Here is an 18,593-nt window from a genome sequence, read left to right as displayed (position 1 = left end):
GCAAAGACCATGGGAAAATTTTTCATCTTCCTGACTAAATGATAACTTACAGTAAAAGCTCTTTTGAAGATGCAAAAAAACCCAGAACACGGTTTTATTTCACATTTCTACCAGCATTGCATTGGGAGGGATGAACTGAAAAGAAGCAGTGCCCATCCCAAGAGCACTGAAATTCAGAGAGGTTAAATCCAGACTTATATAATCCCCAACAGGTATCAAATAATTCAAGAAAAATTAACCCACAGGTGCCTGTAGCAATGTGGTTATGAACAGATGTTTTCTTTAGCTCCAGCTAGGAAATACAGCACCATTTACCAGTGCTCTTTGCTATCTATGCTGAAGGTTATCACTGGACAATTCACCTGCCCAGCAACAGAGTTTATGATTCCATAATTCACTGAAGGCAAAATCCAGGTGCAATCATGCTGCCAACTCAAATGGTTTGAGATAGTGGTGGATCTTGTGTGTAGCAAATTAGGGAGTTCTCCCACAGAGCTGACAGAGGAATAGTGGGTGATGGCTCTGACAGAGTGGTACAAGGAGCAGATGGAAACAACAGCCTCTTCCAGCAGCACAGATAAATATGGGGATTGTCAGGGGGTGTGTAAACATAAGAGCAAACTGCTGTGTTTCACTGGCACCTCTGATGCTGCAGGACAGGCTTTCACATTCCAACTCTCATAGAAAATGAAAAGGCAAAAATAAAAAGAATTTAATGCTGTCGCATATTTCTCCAAGGCAAACCAGTCTCAAGTTGAAAAAAAAACAACAAAAAGAACCCCTCTCCTTTAAAATCTTTCTACTCTTTCTGATTTATCCTGCAGAGAAATCACAATCCTGCAACTGATGAAACCATAGCAGGTTACCTTGGTAACTGTAACTCAAATTCAGTTTTAAGAATACACTCAAAGGTCAGACTGCATGAAAAGTTAAGGCTAAGGAAGGTGTAATTCCTGTTGAAAGGTAAGTGCAGGAAAAAAAGTGCCACCGATATTTCCCATTGCAAAGATTCCAAACAACAAATATAAACACGTTTGGAGAAAAAGAATAAGATCACACGATGTCAACACTGAGACTGCAAATATAAGCCTACCTTAGAAAGCTCTGAATATATGTTATAACAACATCTGCAGTTATAGGAATATGCTATTGCATCAAAAATGTCATAACATTTTCTATCATCTAAAATGAATACGAGTGCATTCTTTGAAATCTTTTTCATTGCCATATGCTACAAAAAACCTGTATTAAACCATTCAGGTTCACTAAATAGGCAAAAAATTTCATCCTCTACTTCAAGTCATACTTTTCAATGTTTTGGTCAAAACCCCATGTATTCTTTTTTCTTACAAACAACAGTACAAATTTTCTTAGGATCAACTCCAGCACTGAGGCAGTTTCAGACTCAAAGATGTAATTGTGCCCATACATTTGCAGTGTTAAAGAAATACATTATTCTCAAATTATGGTATAAAACATAATAGCAAGATATGGCAAGCTTTTCATTTATGTCATGTTTGTGAGTTGTAAGTAGCATAAAATTCGGTCATTTTAGAAACGCATCTACAGGTGTACACACAGCGTGATTTTATATCTAGGCAAATGTTATGAATTCATACAATCAGGCTTCAAATGTAAAATGGAGCAGAATTAAGGTCAAATTTATAACTCTAAACTTGGAATCTCAACCTCTATGTAGGTGCTTCATAGAGGTGCAGCCTCAGGGCTTCACGTTAAATTTCATGAAGGATGCAGAGAAAAACAAACATATAAATCCACACTCTCATAGAGAAGGCAAGCATGAAAAATTCTGAGCAATGGTTTTGAAAATCATTAGGCAACCAACTTTGACACACACCTGGATAGTCCTTCAGAAAGCTCCATCTTTATAAAGTTAGTCCTATAAAGGAAAGCAATTTTAAAATGCCTCCATTTCTACATGACCTCGAAAGTCCTGTAAGCTGTCAAAGGTATTCCACAATTCTCTTGTGAAAACACCATTAGGAAATGATGTCTTCTCCTCAAAAAGCAGAACACAAAATCAGAGTAGTCTGCCCCACAAATCTCCTGCAGTTCTCAGGTGATGGGGTGTTGCAGAACTTTCAGGACAGCTCAACAAAAGCACTGACTCTGCTCTTACAGAAGGGCCCTTGTACTGATTCAAGAGAAATAGAGAAGGCCTTGAAATGAGGGGAAAAAGAGAAAAATTTATTCCAGCACCATAGCATCTTGATATTCTCTTTGTCCTTGGCCCACCAGATCCAGAAGTCAACTTCTCAGTTGGATGAGACCAAGCTGTAATTTTCTAACCATTACAATTATCATTATTGCTTAGCAAGAGGTACCTTTCATTCTATTTGATTACTGCTTATTATACTACTTAAAATGAAGTAACATTTTTTTATTATTGTTATTTTTTTGGTTTGTGACCTAAAAGCTCTAACCAATATTTCATTTGACTGTGTAGGTCATGAGTCTGAATCAAAGCTAAGAACACACTTTTTTTGTAACTAGAATGAAAGACACAAACGGACTGGTGAAATCCATTTCATGGCTTATATAGATCAACAGAAGACATGCTCAGGGAATTGAAGAGATTGAAGAGATCTGTAAACACTCATGGTGCTAAACATGTCAGAAAGCATCACAAAATATTTATCCTAATTCATACCTTTTTCCAGACTGAGGAGAGAGGTCTGAAATTTTGTTCTACAACTATGAAATACAGATAAGAACCACGACACGTATGTCTGCGTATACACTCACAAAGTAACTTGGGAGAAAGTTTGGGTGAAAATGTACTCCTACTACTTTACCTGCAAAACATTTATCATACACATACTGGACCTCTGTTAACAATAGCAGAAAAGCTTGTTAGTACCAGCGGGAAGGGAAAGGAGTTAGGTACAAGAACAAATATTCAATTTTGCTCTTTTAGCCAGAATCAGTATGCTTGGGCTCACTTTCTAAAGGTTCTTTCCTTTTGAAAACTACACCTACCCAGCTGTTAAATATTTGTACCATCTTCTCTGAGAAAGGTATGAAAAATGTGGAAAGCTGTGTTGATGCTTTAGCCCTGCAAGCCTTCACTGGAGAACAAAGACAGCATCATACATCTCTCCAACACTACAGGGATACATGTCCAGTAGACAAAAACTTAGAGAAGCAAACAGATAAGGAATACTCTGCTCTCTGAAGTATTCACGTGAAAAAAAGTCCAACACATCTGGCACTGACTGAAAAGAAATACTACAATCAAAATCTGTTGCACAAAACTCAACAGAGCTACATAAATGTTATATAAATAATGATTTTAATTATTATGTAAGAAAGAAATCACAAATCAGTACTAATACCTTTAAAATCCTTTGTATAAAATGATGTCATTAAATTCAGGAGGGAACATGTAAAAGTAGATATAGGATAAAATGCATAATAATAATAATTTTTAAAAGCCCACATTATACAAAGCTCCATAAATAAAAGTAGTTGAGTTAGGGGGGGGGTTTATTTGGGTTTTTTAACCGAAGAATAGCACAAGGGTTGGTTCTGATTTTCTTATATTTGGACTACCACCATTACCACTAAGGAGCTATTGCAACACACTTGCATATCAGAAAGTCTCATCAGATTTATCAAGTAGATCTAATCTATGCTTCGAGAAAGCAAACAGGAACAAGCCATAGGAGAAGATCAGAAGATTTGGTGACAAGGAACCACTGTGGACAAAATTTTCTTCGCATCATCTCATGGAATCACTCTACATAGCCTTCAGTATTGACACAGACTGACAAAAGTATTCAGGTAAAAATGAATTTTTGCAAATCAGGAAACAAAAATCAATATATCACCTCAGAGAAGTGGAAGTGTTTTCAGGAGAATGACACTGATACAGAATGTTCACCCTTCCTTGCAAGTTTACCGTGGGGTAAGACATACTCCAATTTTTTTTCCCCTCAAAAGAGTACATTCAAGTGAAATCTAAATTAAATTAAATTACATCAACCTTCAAAATAAAACATTGTAGTTTCAAAAGTTTTACACCATAGCACAGAAGACTGGGCACGATAAGCAATCTGAGCACACAATGAAGCTGTACTTTGATAAATAGCCTTCACACAAGAGTGTAAAACCTTGCTATTGGCACTCAATAGCACATCAAAGATACTATGGAGTCTTCTCTAGATCATTTTTCTGTAACTTTTGCCACTTTTATTTACTCTAGTCAATGATTTGAAAAAAAAAAACAGGGGGGCGCTTACCACCTGTATGCAACGCCTTGCAGTCTGCTGCTGAAGGGTCATTTTGATCCTCTTTAATGCTGCTGATGTTGTCTTTTTCAAGCAGTCTGTCCACCATGGCAATAACACAGTTTAAACTCTTTGCCACATTGGCCCACACCCTGTCCTGAAAAGAGCAGAATTATCACTGCATGTTACTGAAGAAGAAAAACAAAGAGAAAATGGTAACCTATTAACATAAAGTGGAGACAGAGAAGAGCAAATCAGTAGAAATATTAGGTGCCAGTATATCACCCTTTCTCTCAGTCTTCAGCCTATTACCAAGTTAAACCTTTTTCATGAAGATTTTTCTTGCAGTGTAAATGAGTTGAAACTGTTTGGGTTCTCAGACGCTGGAGAACACATGTGCTTCAACCTTTACATGAAAATGCATGCAAAGTTTCAGGTCTAATCCCAAGGAACTGAGCGGTTTGTCCATCTGAACTACCCTATATTTTATCACATCAGTTACTTTGTTGAAGCAAATGTAAAATTCAAAGACTAGAATGAGAAACTTGCTGTCATGGCATGTTTATTAGGTAACACAATTTCAATCTCATTCCTCACCTCTCACACAAACTGCAACCATCACACTTAACTGAGTTTAGAATAAATACAAGAATTACAGGAGTAATAGAGAGAGAGAAGAAAATCTGTATGAACAGAGAACAAAAGAGATAATGTGGAGTGAAAGAAAGAGATGTTGTGGAACAGAGATACAGGAATGGTCTTTCAGGTGCTGGATGCTGCAAAAATCAAATCTCTTGCTCCTACTTCTGTGGCGCTGAATAAGAAGGAAAAAACCCAAGCCATACAAGAAATGAGGCTTTACCCAAGATTAGCAATCAGACTAAAACCAAACCGTAACAAACCCACAAAAAACTCCCACCTACATGTTTTAATTCTGAGTCATTCTGAATATAATGGTGAGCAACCAGAGGTTGCTTGACGCTTAGAAACGGGAAGATAATATCACTACCTTGCTTTCCACTTTACAATGCCAGGAGCATTATATATATGTCAGGTCTTGAGGCGCAAAAATGGAGTTGCAATAGACAACAAGAGAGAAGATTAAATAAAACCGAAAACTTAAAAATACCGTAATTCCATATAAACTGCATTTAATCCACAATTATTTCAATTTTTTTTTAAAGTACTGTATGTACAGTGCAACATGTGGAAATATCTGCACCTGTACACATGAAACAAACCGTGAATATCTGATATTCACATGCTAAGATACAATTTAAAGTCAAAAGACGGAGGACAGTTATATATTCCTTCAAAAGTACCTCAAGCGTTTCTGAAAGACGTTTAGAATATGGGTGAAATTACTGATTTCCACTACCCACGACTATTATTTCGGGGAGAATTCTATGAAAAGCAACGAAAAACTGCAAACAGTAAAAACTCTGGGCCCAAATATCAGCAAGTTTTACCAGAGAACAGCAGGGAACTTCAGGGCTTCCAGCTGAAGTTTCAGCTTGAGTTGCTGAGGTATATGAACTCAAGTTGCTCAGCGTGGCTGCAGCAATGCAATTTCCCTTTCCTCTGTCTGCTGGGGGAGCTTAATCCCAACACAAAGAGCATTAAGCTCTTAATGAGCATCTGGAGTTATTGCACAAACAACACAAATATGAGCCCTTGCTTCATTTTGAAAAGAACACTTTTCTCCTTTCAAACCAACTATTAACCCAGCATTGAGATGATGTCTATACAATATTCACACAAACATTCCCTGAGGGTTTAGAAGCAAAATTCATAAACATCTGTTGACAGAAAGTTCACTCTTATTATCATATATCTTGCTTTTTTACATATGGGTAAGTGAGAGGGAGCAAGGGCCTGTCCCACAGTTCTTCTTCTCTCCATAGGAGGTTCCCGGGATTAGAAGCTATCATTATAGGCAGATACAAAAAGTAGATGTTTCTATCATTCACTAAGATGTTATTCTGTCTGCACAAAGGCAGTCACATTTTTCTAAGAGGGTTGCTCAAGTTCTGCAGTTTGGTAAGAACAATTCTCAAGCAAAAATGCAGTTTCCAATCAACAAAAATCAAGTGGATTTCTCTGATTCTCCATTAGAAGCAATTAATCCATTTTACATTCTTTGTCATCTCTTACTATTTCCAGAATGTTTTCCTGTAGCCTAGTACACCTTCCACTCATCTTTCACCTCCTTAAGCGGTCTATCTTCACTTTGCCTAAGAACTACCTCACAAATCATCACTTTGCAGCATGTGCCAGGTCAAAGGACAAAACACAGCCAGATACAGCCTCTTAAGTAAGCATTCTTAGAAACTCTGTGTGAAGTGAAGGATCAGAAGAAAATAGGTCTTATTTCTTGATACAACTGAAGTACTAAGACTCTAGTTTCCTAAGCAGGATGCTTCTCCCCTGATACCAGCTTTACCAATAGCTGCTGGAGAGCTAACGGGATAGTAAGTTTAATGCTGGGGTGTGAAAGAATGAGAGAAACAAGGTCTCTGGCTCCCTCTCATTACTGTTTCTTTAAGCTCAAGGCAATGACAGGAAAGGTAGAAATCTGTAACAGGGCTTGACCCTCTTGAGATAAGGCAATGGCACGCTGACATGTTCTACTTCTTCCAAACTTTAGAAGCCATTTGGGATGGTTAAGGAGTCCTGGCACATGTGGCTTTGGTGTTGCTAGTTAGAAATGGTCACAGTCACACTTCTATTGCCACCTCTCCTGTGGCACTGGCAGGCAGGCAAGCACACTTATAAAGGTCCCCACGAAAAGCTAGGACTTGGCATCACTGAAAGCTGGGCACTGTTCCTAGGACATTTAAAAACAAACCTGTAAGATAATTCTCTTTCATTCATCCAATTGAAAAAATGTAATAAATATCCATCTGCTCTGATAGCATCGTTAAAAAGCAATACAGATTCCTCATTTCAGAGAGTGGGAGTGGAAACTGTTTTCTGTCACTGCAGCTAACTGGATATCTCCCTCTTAAGCACTGCAAGCCAGTGGAGTCCCTGAGGCTGCCTCTATGTTTTTAAAGGATTCTCAGGCTTTCTAGGTTCATTACAGAGCTCCTCAGTCACTTCTTGTCCTTCCATATACACCACTGCAACTGTATGCTTTGCTTGTGCAGAGCAGGACATAGCAACTGCATTTCCCAGATACTGTCTCCTTCGTGTGGGTTGATAGTCATATATTACCTTGCAGTCCTTTTGAGGTATGTTCATAGATAAAACAAATAACTTACGTGCATGATTAAGCTCCTCTTGTGATACGGAAGTGCTTTGGAATGGAACATATCACACACACATCAGTATTTCAGAGCAGTGACTGATCACTGTGTCGGTATTTGTATGTAGCTTATTGGAAATGCCATTTTATCTGCTCTTTGTAGCTCCAACCACATTAACTAGTCAGTCAGAAATGTAGAGCAGGATCAGCTCCAAGTGGCAATGTGCCCACCTTTTCTTGTATTATACATGACAACATTCTTTGTGCCCTCCTGCAGGGACATTCTAGGATAGCAGAAGCAGCTGGTAAGAGAAGACAATATCTATCCAGAGGCAATCTAAAACTCTCAAGTTAAATATTTTTCCTTCAACAGTGATGTTTTACTGCTGCCTACACACAGTGTAGCAATACAAATAGCTCAGTCTGTACTGCAGTTACTCTGGGATGAGTATTCGTACTTGGTCTCAAAGAAGAAAGGTGCAACACGAGTGTTGCTACTGAGAATAAGGCTTTTTTGAAAACATTGGTCACTCAGGGAAAGGGGACCCTGTCAGTTAAGAATTATTCCTTTAAAGATAAATTTGGATGCCAGGGAAGGGGATGGATCTCACCTAGTTTTTAAACACTGCCTTGAATTCACTTCTGTGATGGTTGTACGGTAACACAGTCGCTGAAAGTGGATGGAACAGGGTCAGCTTAAAGAATTGTTTAAAGATTTAGATTTCAGGAAAAACTGAAATTTGAATCCCAATTGTAAAATGTAACTCTACTGCTTGATAATGAGAAAAAAACCCACGACAGCCAAGGAGGATGCAGAACTGTGCATACAAAGCAACTTATCCATTTTTTCCTTTATAGTTGACTTTCAGAGTGGATTAAGCATTTCTTTCAAATTTTATACGCATTTATTCTTTCTCTTTTCATCATGTTCATGACAATTTCATCATTAAAACTCACTTTATCCATCACTTCCATTGACAAAAAGAATTAAAAACTATACGAAGTCTATTCTTCCAAATTCAGGATAAAAACCCAAATTCTTCTAAGATTTATACTTTCTCAAGTTTCACAGGGAGTCTGACTCAGTTTAACTCAGAAAATACTGAAAGATACACTTAATTTTTAATCAAAAAGATAATCTTACTAATGCAACAGAAAAAAATAGACACATTTTAAAATGATGTGCTTATAGGTTTTAATACATAAGGACCAAACCCTGTCAGAAATTTGTTTTTTAAATCAATAAAAAAATATAGTAATGCTATCAGAGAAGCTAAGCTGAAGTAAAATATTAAAATACAACTTGTAAAAAAATGACATTTTTTCTAATGCAAAATTCGTCCCTTTTATGAAACCTGTTGTGATGTTTATATTTCTGAATGTTTCAACAGCTGGAAACAAACATTTTGGCTTTAACTTCAAGGAAAGAACCACCATTTTAGCCCCTTAGGTTGCTGAGAAAACAAGAAAGAGTGAATTCAAGGCTATAAAAGCAGAGGACATATAAAAGAATGATTTATTTATTGTTTAAATCTCATGACTACTTAATGCATGGGGTTGGAAATAATAGCCTTTTCTCTAGAAGAAATACATTCTTCTTCTCTTATTTGTGGTATAGGTAAAAATCACAGTTCAGGTGTAAGTACTATAGCTCACACAAGTTATTAATTATTTACAATAGAGATGGATATGCTGGCTTCCTTTACACTTATGAGAATACAGAGATGAACTCAAAGTATGAGTCTGCACTGAATAAAAATACCTTGAGTATGTATGTAACAAAGCAGTAGATCTATTACAACCACCAAAATAATTAATCTACATTATCTCAGCCATATAAATAATACATATCTTTGAAAGATATGCTAAGAATGTTAAAATGTAATAGCCACGTTTAGTTCTCTTACACAATCTCAGACATCCTCTAAGAAGAGAGTTGAAGGGAAAAGAGCTCTGTTTTGCTGAGGGTTAATTCATGTGTATTTAAACTGTTTACTGCCTGGAGGCAGGGAAGGGGGGGATGGGGAAGAAAACAACATTTCCCTCCTAACAGCATATGCTGTTCCAGCCTCCTTAAATCTGCCCAGCTAGCAAAAAGAACTCAAGTAAGAGCAAAGACTACTTTTCTGTCTGGGCAAGAAGATATTCATAATCCTCACTGTTATATGTACAACCAAGCAGTCCCACAGCAGCACTGCACTTAGGAAGATCCTTACAACTGAGCTTCAAAATCTGTGATGTATCTGAAAAATATGATTTCATGGTTTTGCACTCCTTTCCTCTCTGCAATACCATGTGACAAGGACACTTAGGGCTTGTACTTGTTTGTGCTGATTTACTGTAGGGTTTGGGGGTTTGGGATTGAACACCAACCAAGAGTTTCTGACTACTTACCCACTCTTCCTCATCATATTCAGAATGATGGGGTATAGAGTCCTGCCTTTTAATCTGAGAAGGATGATCCTGGTGCTGTGAATCACCCTTTTCTTCTGCACTGTTTCTAGGCACAGCTGGTTTCTTGAGGACACAGCCAGGCCGGGCTGTGTACAGCGCTAAGAGGGCACTTCTGACCAGCTGATCCTTAAATGCATGCACAAATAACTCCGTCTAGGAAAAAAAAACAACCATGAATGAAAAGTTTAGATCAGAGAACGCAATACTGCAACCAAAGTGGTATAACACTGAATTAGCCTTGGAAAGAGTGGGTATTTGGTTCAGGTTGGCCTGAGAGGCGGAAAACAATGTAGGTCAACAAACAATGAAGAACAGTTCAAGGGTGTTAGGGACATCATCACATTCTACAATCCCAGTGTTCTAAGGATTAACTCAAGAGTAGACTATCTGTCATAGAGATCATAATCTTCTCACATTTTATTCAAGTTCCAAATTTCGCCTGCAGTGACGAGCCTTTACAAGAATCAGTTCCAAGAGTAACCAACCATTGCTCAATAATTTCTGAATAAGTGTCAGGCAAAACGTGATTAACAAATCCAAGGATCTTCTTAAATAAAGTCCACCATGCTACATTGTTGAGATTGCAGTATCTGCAAAAGCATTCTTTGCAGAGATAAATTTTGGTACATGGGTATCAACCCAGACATCAGGGTAGGTGACGGCACCTGATTTCTAGTTTTATTTTATTTGTTTTTTAAAGAAAGGACACCCCGAAGTAGTTTCTTCAGGTGTTCTGAAGATGTTATTCAATCACTGTACAATTTTTCCTAAATTCATCTTGATGACTGTCACAACTGGAGTTTTTAAAACCCTTCAACCTCCCTTTGTTATTTATCTCCCTCCCACCCCAACAAGAAAAGGAAAATGCTTTCTGCATAGGGTCTTTACCACCTCTAGATTGCCTCAACATAACAGCAAAGCCACAGAGACAATCAGCTGGGGAGAATCCTGATTTTGGTTACTTCAACAGCTTTCAACAGGGTTCATCCATCAGAGTAGGCAGAGCTGCTATACCACATCCAACACATCCCACCCAGCCTGCCAGAGCTCCTCGCCCCACTGAGAAGCCCGGGTTCACAGGGGATGATGAAATACAATTTCATATTTCTTTCACAGCACAATCATCTGAATTTATTTATCCCGGATCAGTTGCCTTCCTGTTTTCCCAGAACATAGTGGATTGTCACGTGCAGGCAGATTCAGATGTTGAAGTGCCTTTCTGCACACAATCTTAACTAAATAGGCATGTGAAAAATATGTAGGTAAGAGTCAGAGGAACCAACCTGAACTAGCTGGTACACAAAGCTAGAAAATGCTAGAAATAAAGGTTGCCCTGCCAAGCTTCATGCAGCCCTCACACACTGCTTATGTAAAATCTGGAGAAAATGTAGCAAAAACCACCCAAACCATACAAGCTTCAAGTGTCATCATCTCTCTTCCTCGAAGTCTTGCTCCTAGTTTCTGCACTTCTTACTTCTATTCTTATTCCATCCCTTTTTCCTACTACTTGCTCCTCTTTTGTATACCTCTACTGCTACTCAACTTACCTTTCCTGCTTTTCTGCCTCAATACTCCCTCAAAAGTTAGTGATATTTAGACAACAATGCTCTAAATAGTTGATGGTTTTCTTCAAGTTTCAGCTGCTGGTTTAGGTACTTGCTTGAGAAGTTTATGCTTTTTCCCATTTTCATTACGTTTAGAAAAAAAATATTTTTTATTGTGGAAAGGGTGAAAACTTTTGTTGCAACTAAATTTCAAAAGTTTTAAAAATAAGAACCTCAGACATATTTAAGCTATACTTTTTTAAAAACAAATTCAGGACTTCCTTCAGACCTGATCTGGGATTCTTTAGTGATTGGACTTAGCAACACTACTCACGTCCCTGGCAATTTTACCAGACCCATTCTTTCTCCTTCTTATCAAGTTGATGCTTGAGTTTTTAAGAGTGTTTTTAAAGAGTTTTCTTATATGTAGCCCTTCGGTGCTGTCTCCTGTTAGTCCTGAATTGCACTACAGAACAATTTTAGTTTGCTAAATTTCCAGCCTCCACATGGTGCATGCTTAGAAAATAAATAAGTCTTTGGGGAATGTTGCTATTAAATCGTACCGTTCTTTGCCAAAGAAGAGGCAAAATGTCTTCGAGACTCTTTTAAAGTTCCATATCAAGAGAGTCAAAACTACGTTACTTGTCTATCCTAAGAAATGGCAATATCATAGATTTGCTGAGGTTTCATATCTCCTCTTCCCCTCAAAATCTTCTCGAGATCATTCCAGGTCTCTGCATAAGGCATGGCAGACTCAAAAAAGCTTTAAATTTGAGACAATTGTGAGCGTTGGACAACTTGATGTAAAGCATGTCCACTAGGATTGCAATGTGTATTAGGTAACGATCTGGAAAGTTTAAGTAATATAATTTAATACAAATATTTTATAGGGAAAATTAATTTTTAAAAGCAAAATGGTACAGAACTGAACCTCCATTTTTTCATAGAGACTAAAATGCTCTGTAATTAAATTTCATTCAGGGATCCCATTGGTTTAAAAGCAATTTACATTTTAACTGCATTTTCTAACAGCTCAGTACAGCTAAATTTGCAGAACATCACTATTTATAAAATTGCATTGAAACCACAAAACAAGTCTATACAAAGAAATGAAAACTTTGCAAATTCTTTTAGATACTCAACTAAAGAATATTTCTGCAAACAAAGATAGGCATAGCGGGAAAATGAATTTATCAAGCCTTCTGCAAGTTGCAAATGCTGATACACTTGTCGACAGCTAAAGGCTTCCTTAATCAATTAACAGAAAGAGATGATAAAAGGTTACTCTCAGGAAAATACTATGGCAAATTGCAAATTATATAGAGAAGTAAAACCATGCTTAATACGAGGAAATAAACTCAATTTAAGAAGCAGCAGTGGAATTATTTACTTTTCCACTTTCAATCCACGCAGCCAGTCCTTCCATTCCTAATATAAATACTTAAATTTAATTAACATTACTGATAGCTCAGATATACTCGCTACTACCTAACACTTTTAGAACTAATTATTCTATATATCAAGCTTAACTTTACCTTAAAAAAGGTGATATGCTTTCTAATAAACTTGTGGAATTGAATCACCAGGGAAATCATTTTTACAACTTCTTCAAACAGCTATTTAATTTCTAAATTTCGATCAAGTTAAAATGTAAGAGTATTTCTTTTTTACATATAAAAAGTGTAGGAAAGATGGAAGAGCAGAAGCACTTCACGTGCCTCAGGAATACAATACAGGCATCACATAATTCTATTCAGCAGAGGACATGCCACTCCATCTTAAATATAATCAGGGACACTCTGTTAGCCTTGGTTCTCCTACACTGAGGTGCAGATTATATAGATAGATTGTTTCAGGACACCAAGATAATGCTTTGTACTAACTATGGGGGAATCTAATTGCAGTATCATGTGGGTTCACTCAGTCTGGGGGTTTGAAGTGCTATTTCCCTTCTCTGAAGTTGTCTCCTGGTCTTTGCTTTCCTCCCCATCTCTCTTCCCTTCTTTACAAGGGGCCGTCCCTCCACACTTGTTTCCTCAACAATGATCCAACTCTATTATTTCTCCATTATCCATCTTCTCCTCAGAGCAAATTTGGGAACAGACAGGGAAGTAGGTATTGAATCATTCATGCAGCAGTTGTTCAGATAATTGGATTAATCTCTTCCAAGAAATAGGTGGAGGCTATACAGACATCCATGCACTACACCAGGTGAGACTCCTCCTCCTTTTGGGAAACTGTGCTCCTATTAAATCCTGCCCCTGAAGAGCTGATATGAACATACACAACTAAATCCCCAGTTATAAATGTAAAATATGTGACTTTTGCAAACTGAATGGATTGTCTTTTTTTGACCCTTTTCTCTAGTCAGACTCTCCAACGAGCTGTGGTTTTAACACTGGTTTAGTTCCACAGCTGCCTGCAGCCACTCAGAAATCATCCACTCCCCTCCTGCCCAGAGAGGCAAATGGCTCCAGCTAACACATAAATTCCTTAGCAACCACACTTTGAATCTTCAGAACAAACACTTCTTTGTCTGATTTGCATTACCTGTGCCTATATATTTCTTTGAACCATTAACAGAGTAGCTTCACTTGTTCTGTGCACAGCTAAAAACAGCCTCCTACATGGAAAGGTACACTATAATTGCTACAATCTCCCCATAAATTCCTCTGTTTCATTTCCAGGCTGAATTCCACTTTGCTGTATTATCCCTGACATTCACAGTGACTCCAGTGTTCTCAGAGCTACTGTGGATTTACACAGTAACCCAGAGCAATGTTTCTCTCTCCCATGGTTCCAATGCCATGCACCTGCACAGTGTGTGGTGGAGCTCAATATTCAGATTTGAAACTCTCCCACTGAACGAGGTACTGCTGGGATAATGGTGCTCAACAGACCACAAGGGTTGTCACTTCCCAGTAGCTGAAAATATATTGAAATGGTTATCAACAGTGTTTTTAAGACATAATGAGATCACATTACAGAAGGGATGGCCCCTGAAATAATGGAAAACTTTTTCAACCTCTCAGGCCATAGCTATACTGCTTAATATTTTTCAAGGATAACATATTCTATGTGTTTAAAAGTACTACAGACTTCAGCTAATCTCCAATATCTGTCTGTGAGATAGGCAGAAAATATTATCTTCCTTAAGTTAGAACTAATGAAACTAAGATGAGGAAAAGCCTACAGCTATAGAGGAATATAATATGAGAAAGAGAATTAAAATTTGAGACCTCCAGATGCCAAGTTACTAGCTTCTTCCAAGTTGTATCACCATTTCTGATCATGCTATTATTCTAAACCTTATGCACCAACCTGGCTTGAACTATCTCCCACAAGCAGCAGCTTGAAGTATCACAGAAAGAGAATTAAAAATAATAATTTATCATACCAAAGAACTATTTATAATAAACTATTCTGATAAACCCCAGTATGTGGCCACTAGAGGACAAAAGAGACAAACAAAGTTAAATTAATTACACTTTCAAATAAAGACAGTCTTTATATATTTCATTAAATTTCTATATGGAAAGCCTACAGAAATGCTAAATAACGTTCTTTTTCTAATACCAATATTTTAAAGCTTATTTTAGCAGAGCTTATTTAACATTTCCTGATGCTGTGAAAGTCAATTTATGCAGAAAAAAAACCCCAGCAGTTAGAGACCTGGTTATTCCATTTTCCATTGTAGTGAAGATTTGAATCTTACTTTTTCTGAAAGCATCTTTAAAGAATTCTTCAAGCTTTCTGGAGAACGCTGGCTTGCAGAACTAAGCAGCAGGTCTGCATGGCTTGATATAAGAGGTTGTAGATGATTGATGTTGCTGAGAACTTCTTTTGCCTTGGCTGTGTTTTCAGGTGAGTAGTAAATACACTGGTATCCAGTACTGTAATAACAGAGAGAGTCACATAATGGCAAAATAATTTCTGCTAATTCACAACAATGCTGAATGTGCTAAAAACCTTACCACTACTTTTACAAAAAACAATGCCAGATATCTGAACTTCACTTCATTGAATGCTCCTTCCTTTAAAGGATGAAACCAAATCCTTGCTTGAACAGCAGCATACAACAGACTGCCCACCACCAAACAATCCAAGTAGTACTGTTCAACCTAAAAATTCCTTTGAGTGACTGATCTAAACATATTTTTATGTGTTTCTTTTAAAAATTGTCATCCTGGAGAAACAAAAGGTTTGACCAAGTCAGATAATACTCACAAAGAGCATAAGGCTCCTTACTTTTCCAACTGAACTCCCTAACACATTATTCACTACCTCACTTAGTCTTTCAAAATGAGCCATTAATGTTTAATTGATCAGTAGCCTACAGTATGCTTTAATTAGCATCAGTGATGTCCAGCAAGTGGTGACAACCAGAGTTATCTCAAATAAGAAACAGGTGTCTAGTTTGCAAGAAAAGACACAGAAATGGGGTGTGGGAGCTAACTACTATAAAACAAAAATGCATACTTCCTAATTTCCTTTCAATTGTTCACAAACTTCTGCAATTCTTTTGCAGAACTTCTTTTCCTATCCTTCTTCTTCTTCCCCACTTTCTCACACCCCAAAACTTACTAATCACGGAATATCCTTTTATATCGTTATTCCCTAACACCCATTTATGCACACACCTACTGGATCTTCATTGTATTATACAGCTCCTCACCTAAACCTTCTGTTCATAATTCTTCCCTGCTTCAGTCTTTCAGAGAAACTAACCAAAATCTTTTACAGTTTCATATTAACCTAAAATGTCAACACGGGAAAAAATGTAACCAAGCAACTCCTGGCACATCACCAATGAAAGAGAATGTACATACTAGTACTTCCCACTCGGTTCTATTTGTATCTCCCTTCTTCCTATTCTGTCTTTTAATCATACATACTTCAGTCTCTTCAACCCTTTCACCATTGTTTTAATTTCTTTCTTAATTTTCTTAATCAAGACCTGAATTTTGACACTTGTGCAACCCTTTGAACTTCACACATTGCTTTTTATGACAGTCTTTTTCCAGATTTTTTCACTTCCCCTTTTCCCCTTTGTGTCTTCTAGTGTCCCTTCCAGTTCCTCCCCATTAGTTTTCTACAAATTAGATATTAAATTTATTTCAATAAAGGACATACACAGCATAAATTCAGAAGTCAAAATGAATTCGCTTCCATAAAACTTAAAAGGCATAAGCATCTTGGCAAATAAGGATAGATTCAAGTAGTCTTAGAATTAAGCCTCTTGATTAGACATTTTGCAGAGTTACAGTCCCAAACTCCACAATATCCCATTCTATTTTTCTGTCTTTCATCAATGTCTCCATTTTTAGATGCAATTCTTTGTAGAGGCAGTCAGGGTGAATGGCATCTGAGTCATCAAAACTTTACCATGATCAGTCATGCTACCGGCCACATCAAAATTACTCCTCAGCTCCAACTCACAGTCCCCTACATAAGTTACTATACTGCTGAGTGAAGCGGTCAGAATTCTGAGTATTTCAGCAAAATTAATCATATAAACTCTCTTTCCTAATGAACTGGGGGAAAAAAAAAAAATCTCTGTCCCTCCAAAAAATGAGGAAATGGCCACAATTCTACCTTTGAGGTGGCAACACTTCCAAAGTCAGATCTACCTCTACATTCATGGCAGTTCTCAAGCTATCAGACTCAGTAGACAAGGTAGGGACAAGAGTAATAGTCTCTGTTAATTGTATTGAAGACACAGTCTTAAAAGTGTTGACACTTCTCTAATTCCCCTTCAGGCTTCTCCCTCCCTTTATCAAACAGCCTTTTTGCAGGCTGAATCTGGCTAATGCTGTTATCAAGCTCGCCATGCACATACTACCTTCTGGGATTTCCCTCAGCCTTTAATTCCCTGATCATTTCCACTGATCTCCCACAGCTCTAAGCTTTGCTGAATATTGCAGCAGAAAAGCTACAGGCAATGCTGTAAGAGCAATACTAAATCTGTGGGTAGTTCTCCTTGTAATAAAATAAATCATAGTTTTAAATAAAGGAAACAGTGAAGAGAGAATGACTCTTCCTTCAGAATTAAGTGTATTATCAGACTTTATTATTTGGCTAATTTTAACATTTCCTGAACCCCAGAAATCATAAGACAACTTCAAATATTTAGTTTCTTTCATAATTTCAGAGCAAATTCCTCTCTCCCTCCAACAAAGTGTGTAATTCTTTGTCAGAAACAACGTTTGGGAATATTTGCAGTTTCTAATTGTTGTGTCCCAACACTGTTGAATCTAAAACTAGCCCAAGATTTTCGGAGGCTTTACCGTTCATGGAAAGACATTACTACTTATAATTCAGTGAAGTTTCCTCATCTGTAACTACTTTTAGAGCTTGCTGACACATACAGCTATAGTATATAAGTACTGTTACTTAGAAGAAGCAGCTGCCAATAGAACTTACTGGCACATAAAACTTTTCACAGATGTCCTAAGGCACAAACTAGATGAAACTTTTGCATTAGGGTAAAGGCCACATGGGTAGGTCCAGTGCAAGAACTCACTCAGGTAGCATTATGAAAACCTACCTTTGATATGCAAATTATATTATTGCACATGTACCTCTTGGAACACTCTAAAATAATGTCTTCTGGGTTAAGTTTCAAAGCTTTCACTGAGCATATAAAATCACACTTGATCATTTCCATATATCGGCACCATCATTGAATATGAACACATCACTGCCATTTCAGTTTTAAAATTTCTTTAAGGGCACTGTCATGTAATTTGAATAACTATTACATTGGCTACATCTGCAATTTTAATCCTAGATTTAAAAAGTTTTTGCCTGAGAATAAATATTGCAATATGCTAAATGTCTAATTTTTAATGACACTCGGAGTTACTCCACTCCTGCTGGTAATGGTGTAATTTGTGTGACTGAGTTAAATTGCCACCATCTGGGACTGGGTTAAAATCTTTCAACAATGAACATCTGACCTCGCATTTTTCACAGTCAAAACCCCAGACATTCACATCAAGAATACAGTTAAAACATAGACAGCAAGTACCTCTAATCCCAGATAACTTTGAGTTTATATACATTACTGAAGATACCAATTCAATGGTTTATTTATGC

At 37.3% G+C, this 18,593-nt stretch overlaps 1 protein-coding gene across 16 annotated transcripts in view; it reads right to left on the bottom strand.

Annotated features, from left to right (window-relative positions):
• The window catches only part of INPP4B (inositol polyphosphate-4-phosphatase type II B), a 374,654-nt gene that overhangs the window by 61,144 nt on the left and 294,917 nt on the right, over positions 1 to 18,593 (bottom strand). For all 16 annotated transcript variants that reach the window (XM_027652901.1, XM_027652902.1, XM_027652903.1 and 13 more), the window contains 3 exons: positions 15,211 to 15,388; positions 9,892 to 10,104; positions 4,263 to 4,407 (listed from right to left, as the gene is read on the bottom strand). In XM_027652901.1, the coding sequence (XP_027508702.1) occupies positions 4,263 to 4,407; positions 9,892 to 10,104; positions 15,211 to 15,388 (536 nt within the window). The remainder of the gene's footprint in view (positions 1 to 4,262; positions 4,408 to 9,891; positions 10,105 to 15,210; positions 15,389 to 18,593) is intronic.

Source organism: Corapipo altera, unplaced genomic scaffold, assembly GCF_003945725.1.
Source record: "Corapipo altera isolate COAL_440 unplaced genomic scaffold, ASM394572v1 69, whole genome shotgun sequence".
Lineage (NCBI taxonomy): Eukaryota > Metazoa > Chordata > Aves > Passeriformes > Pipridae > Corapipo > Corapipo altera.
Note: the sequence above shows the minus strand (reverse complement) of the source record. Positions and strands in the feature narration are given on the sequence as shown.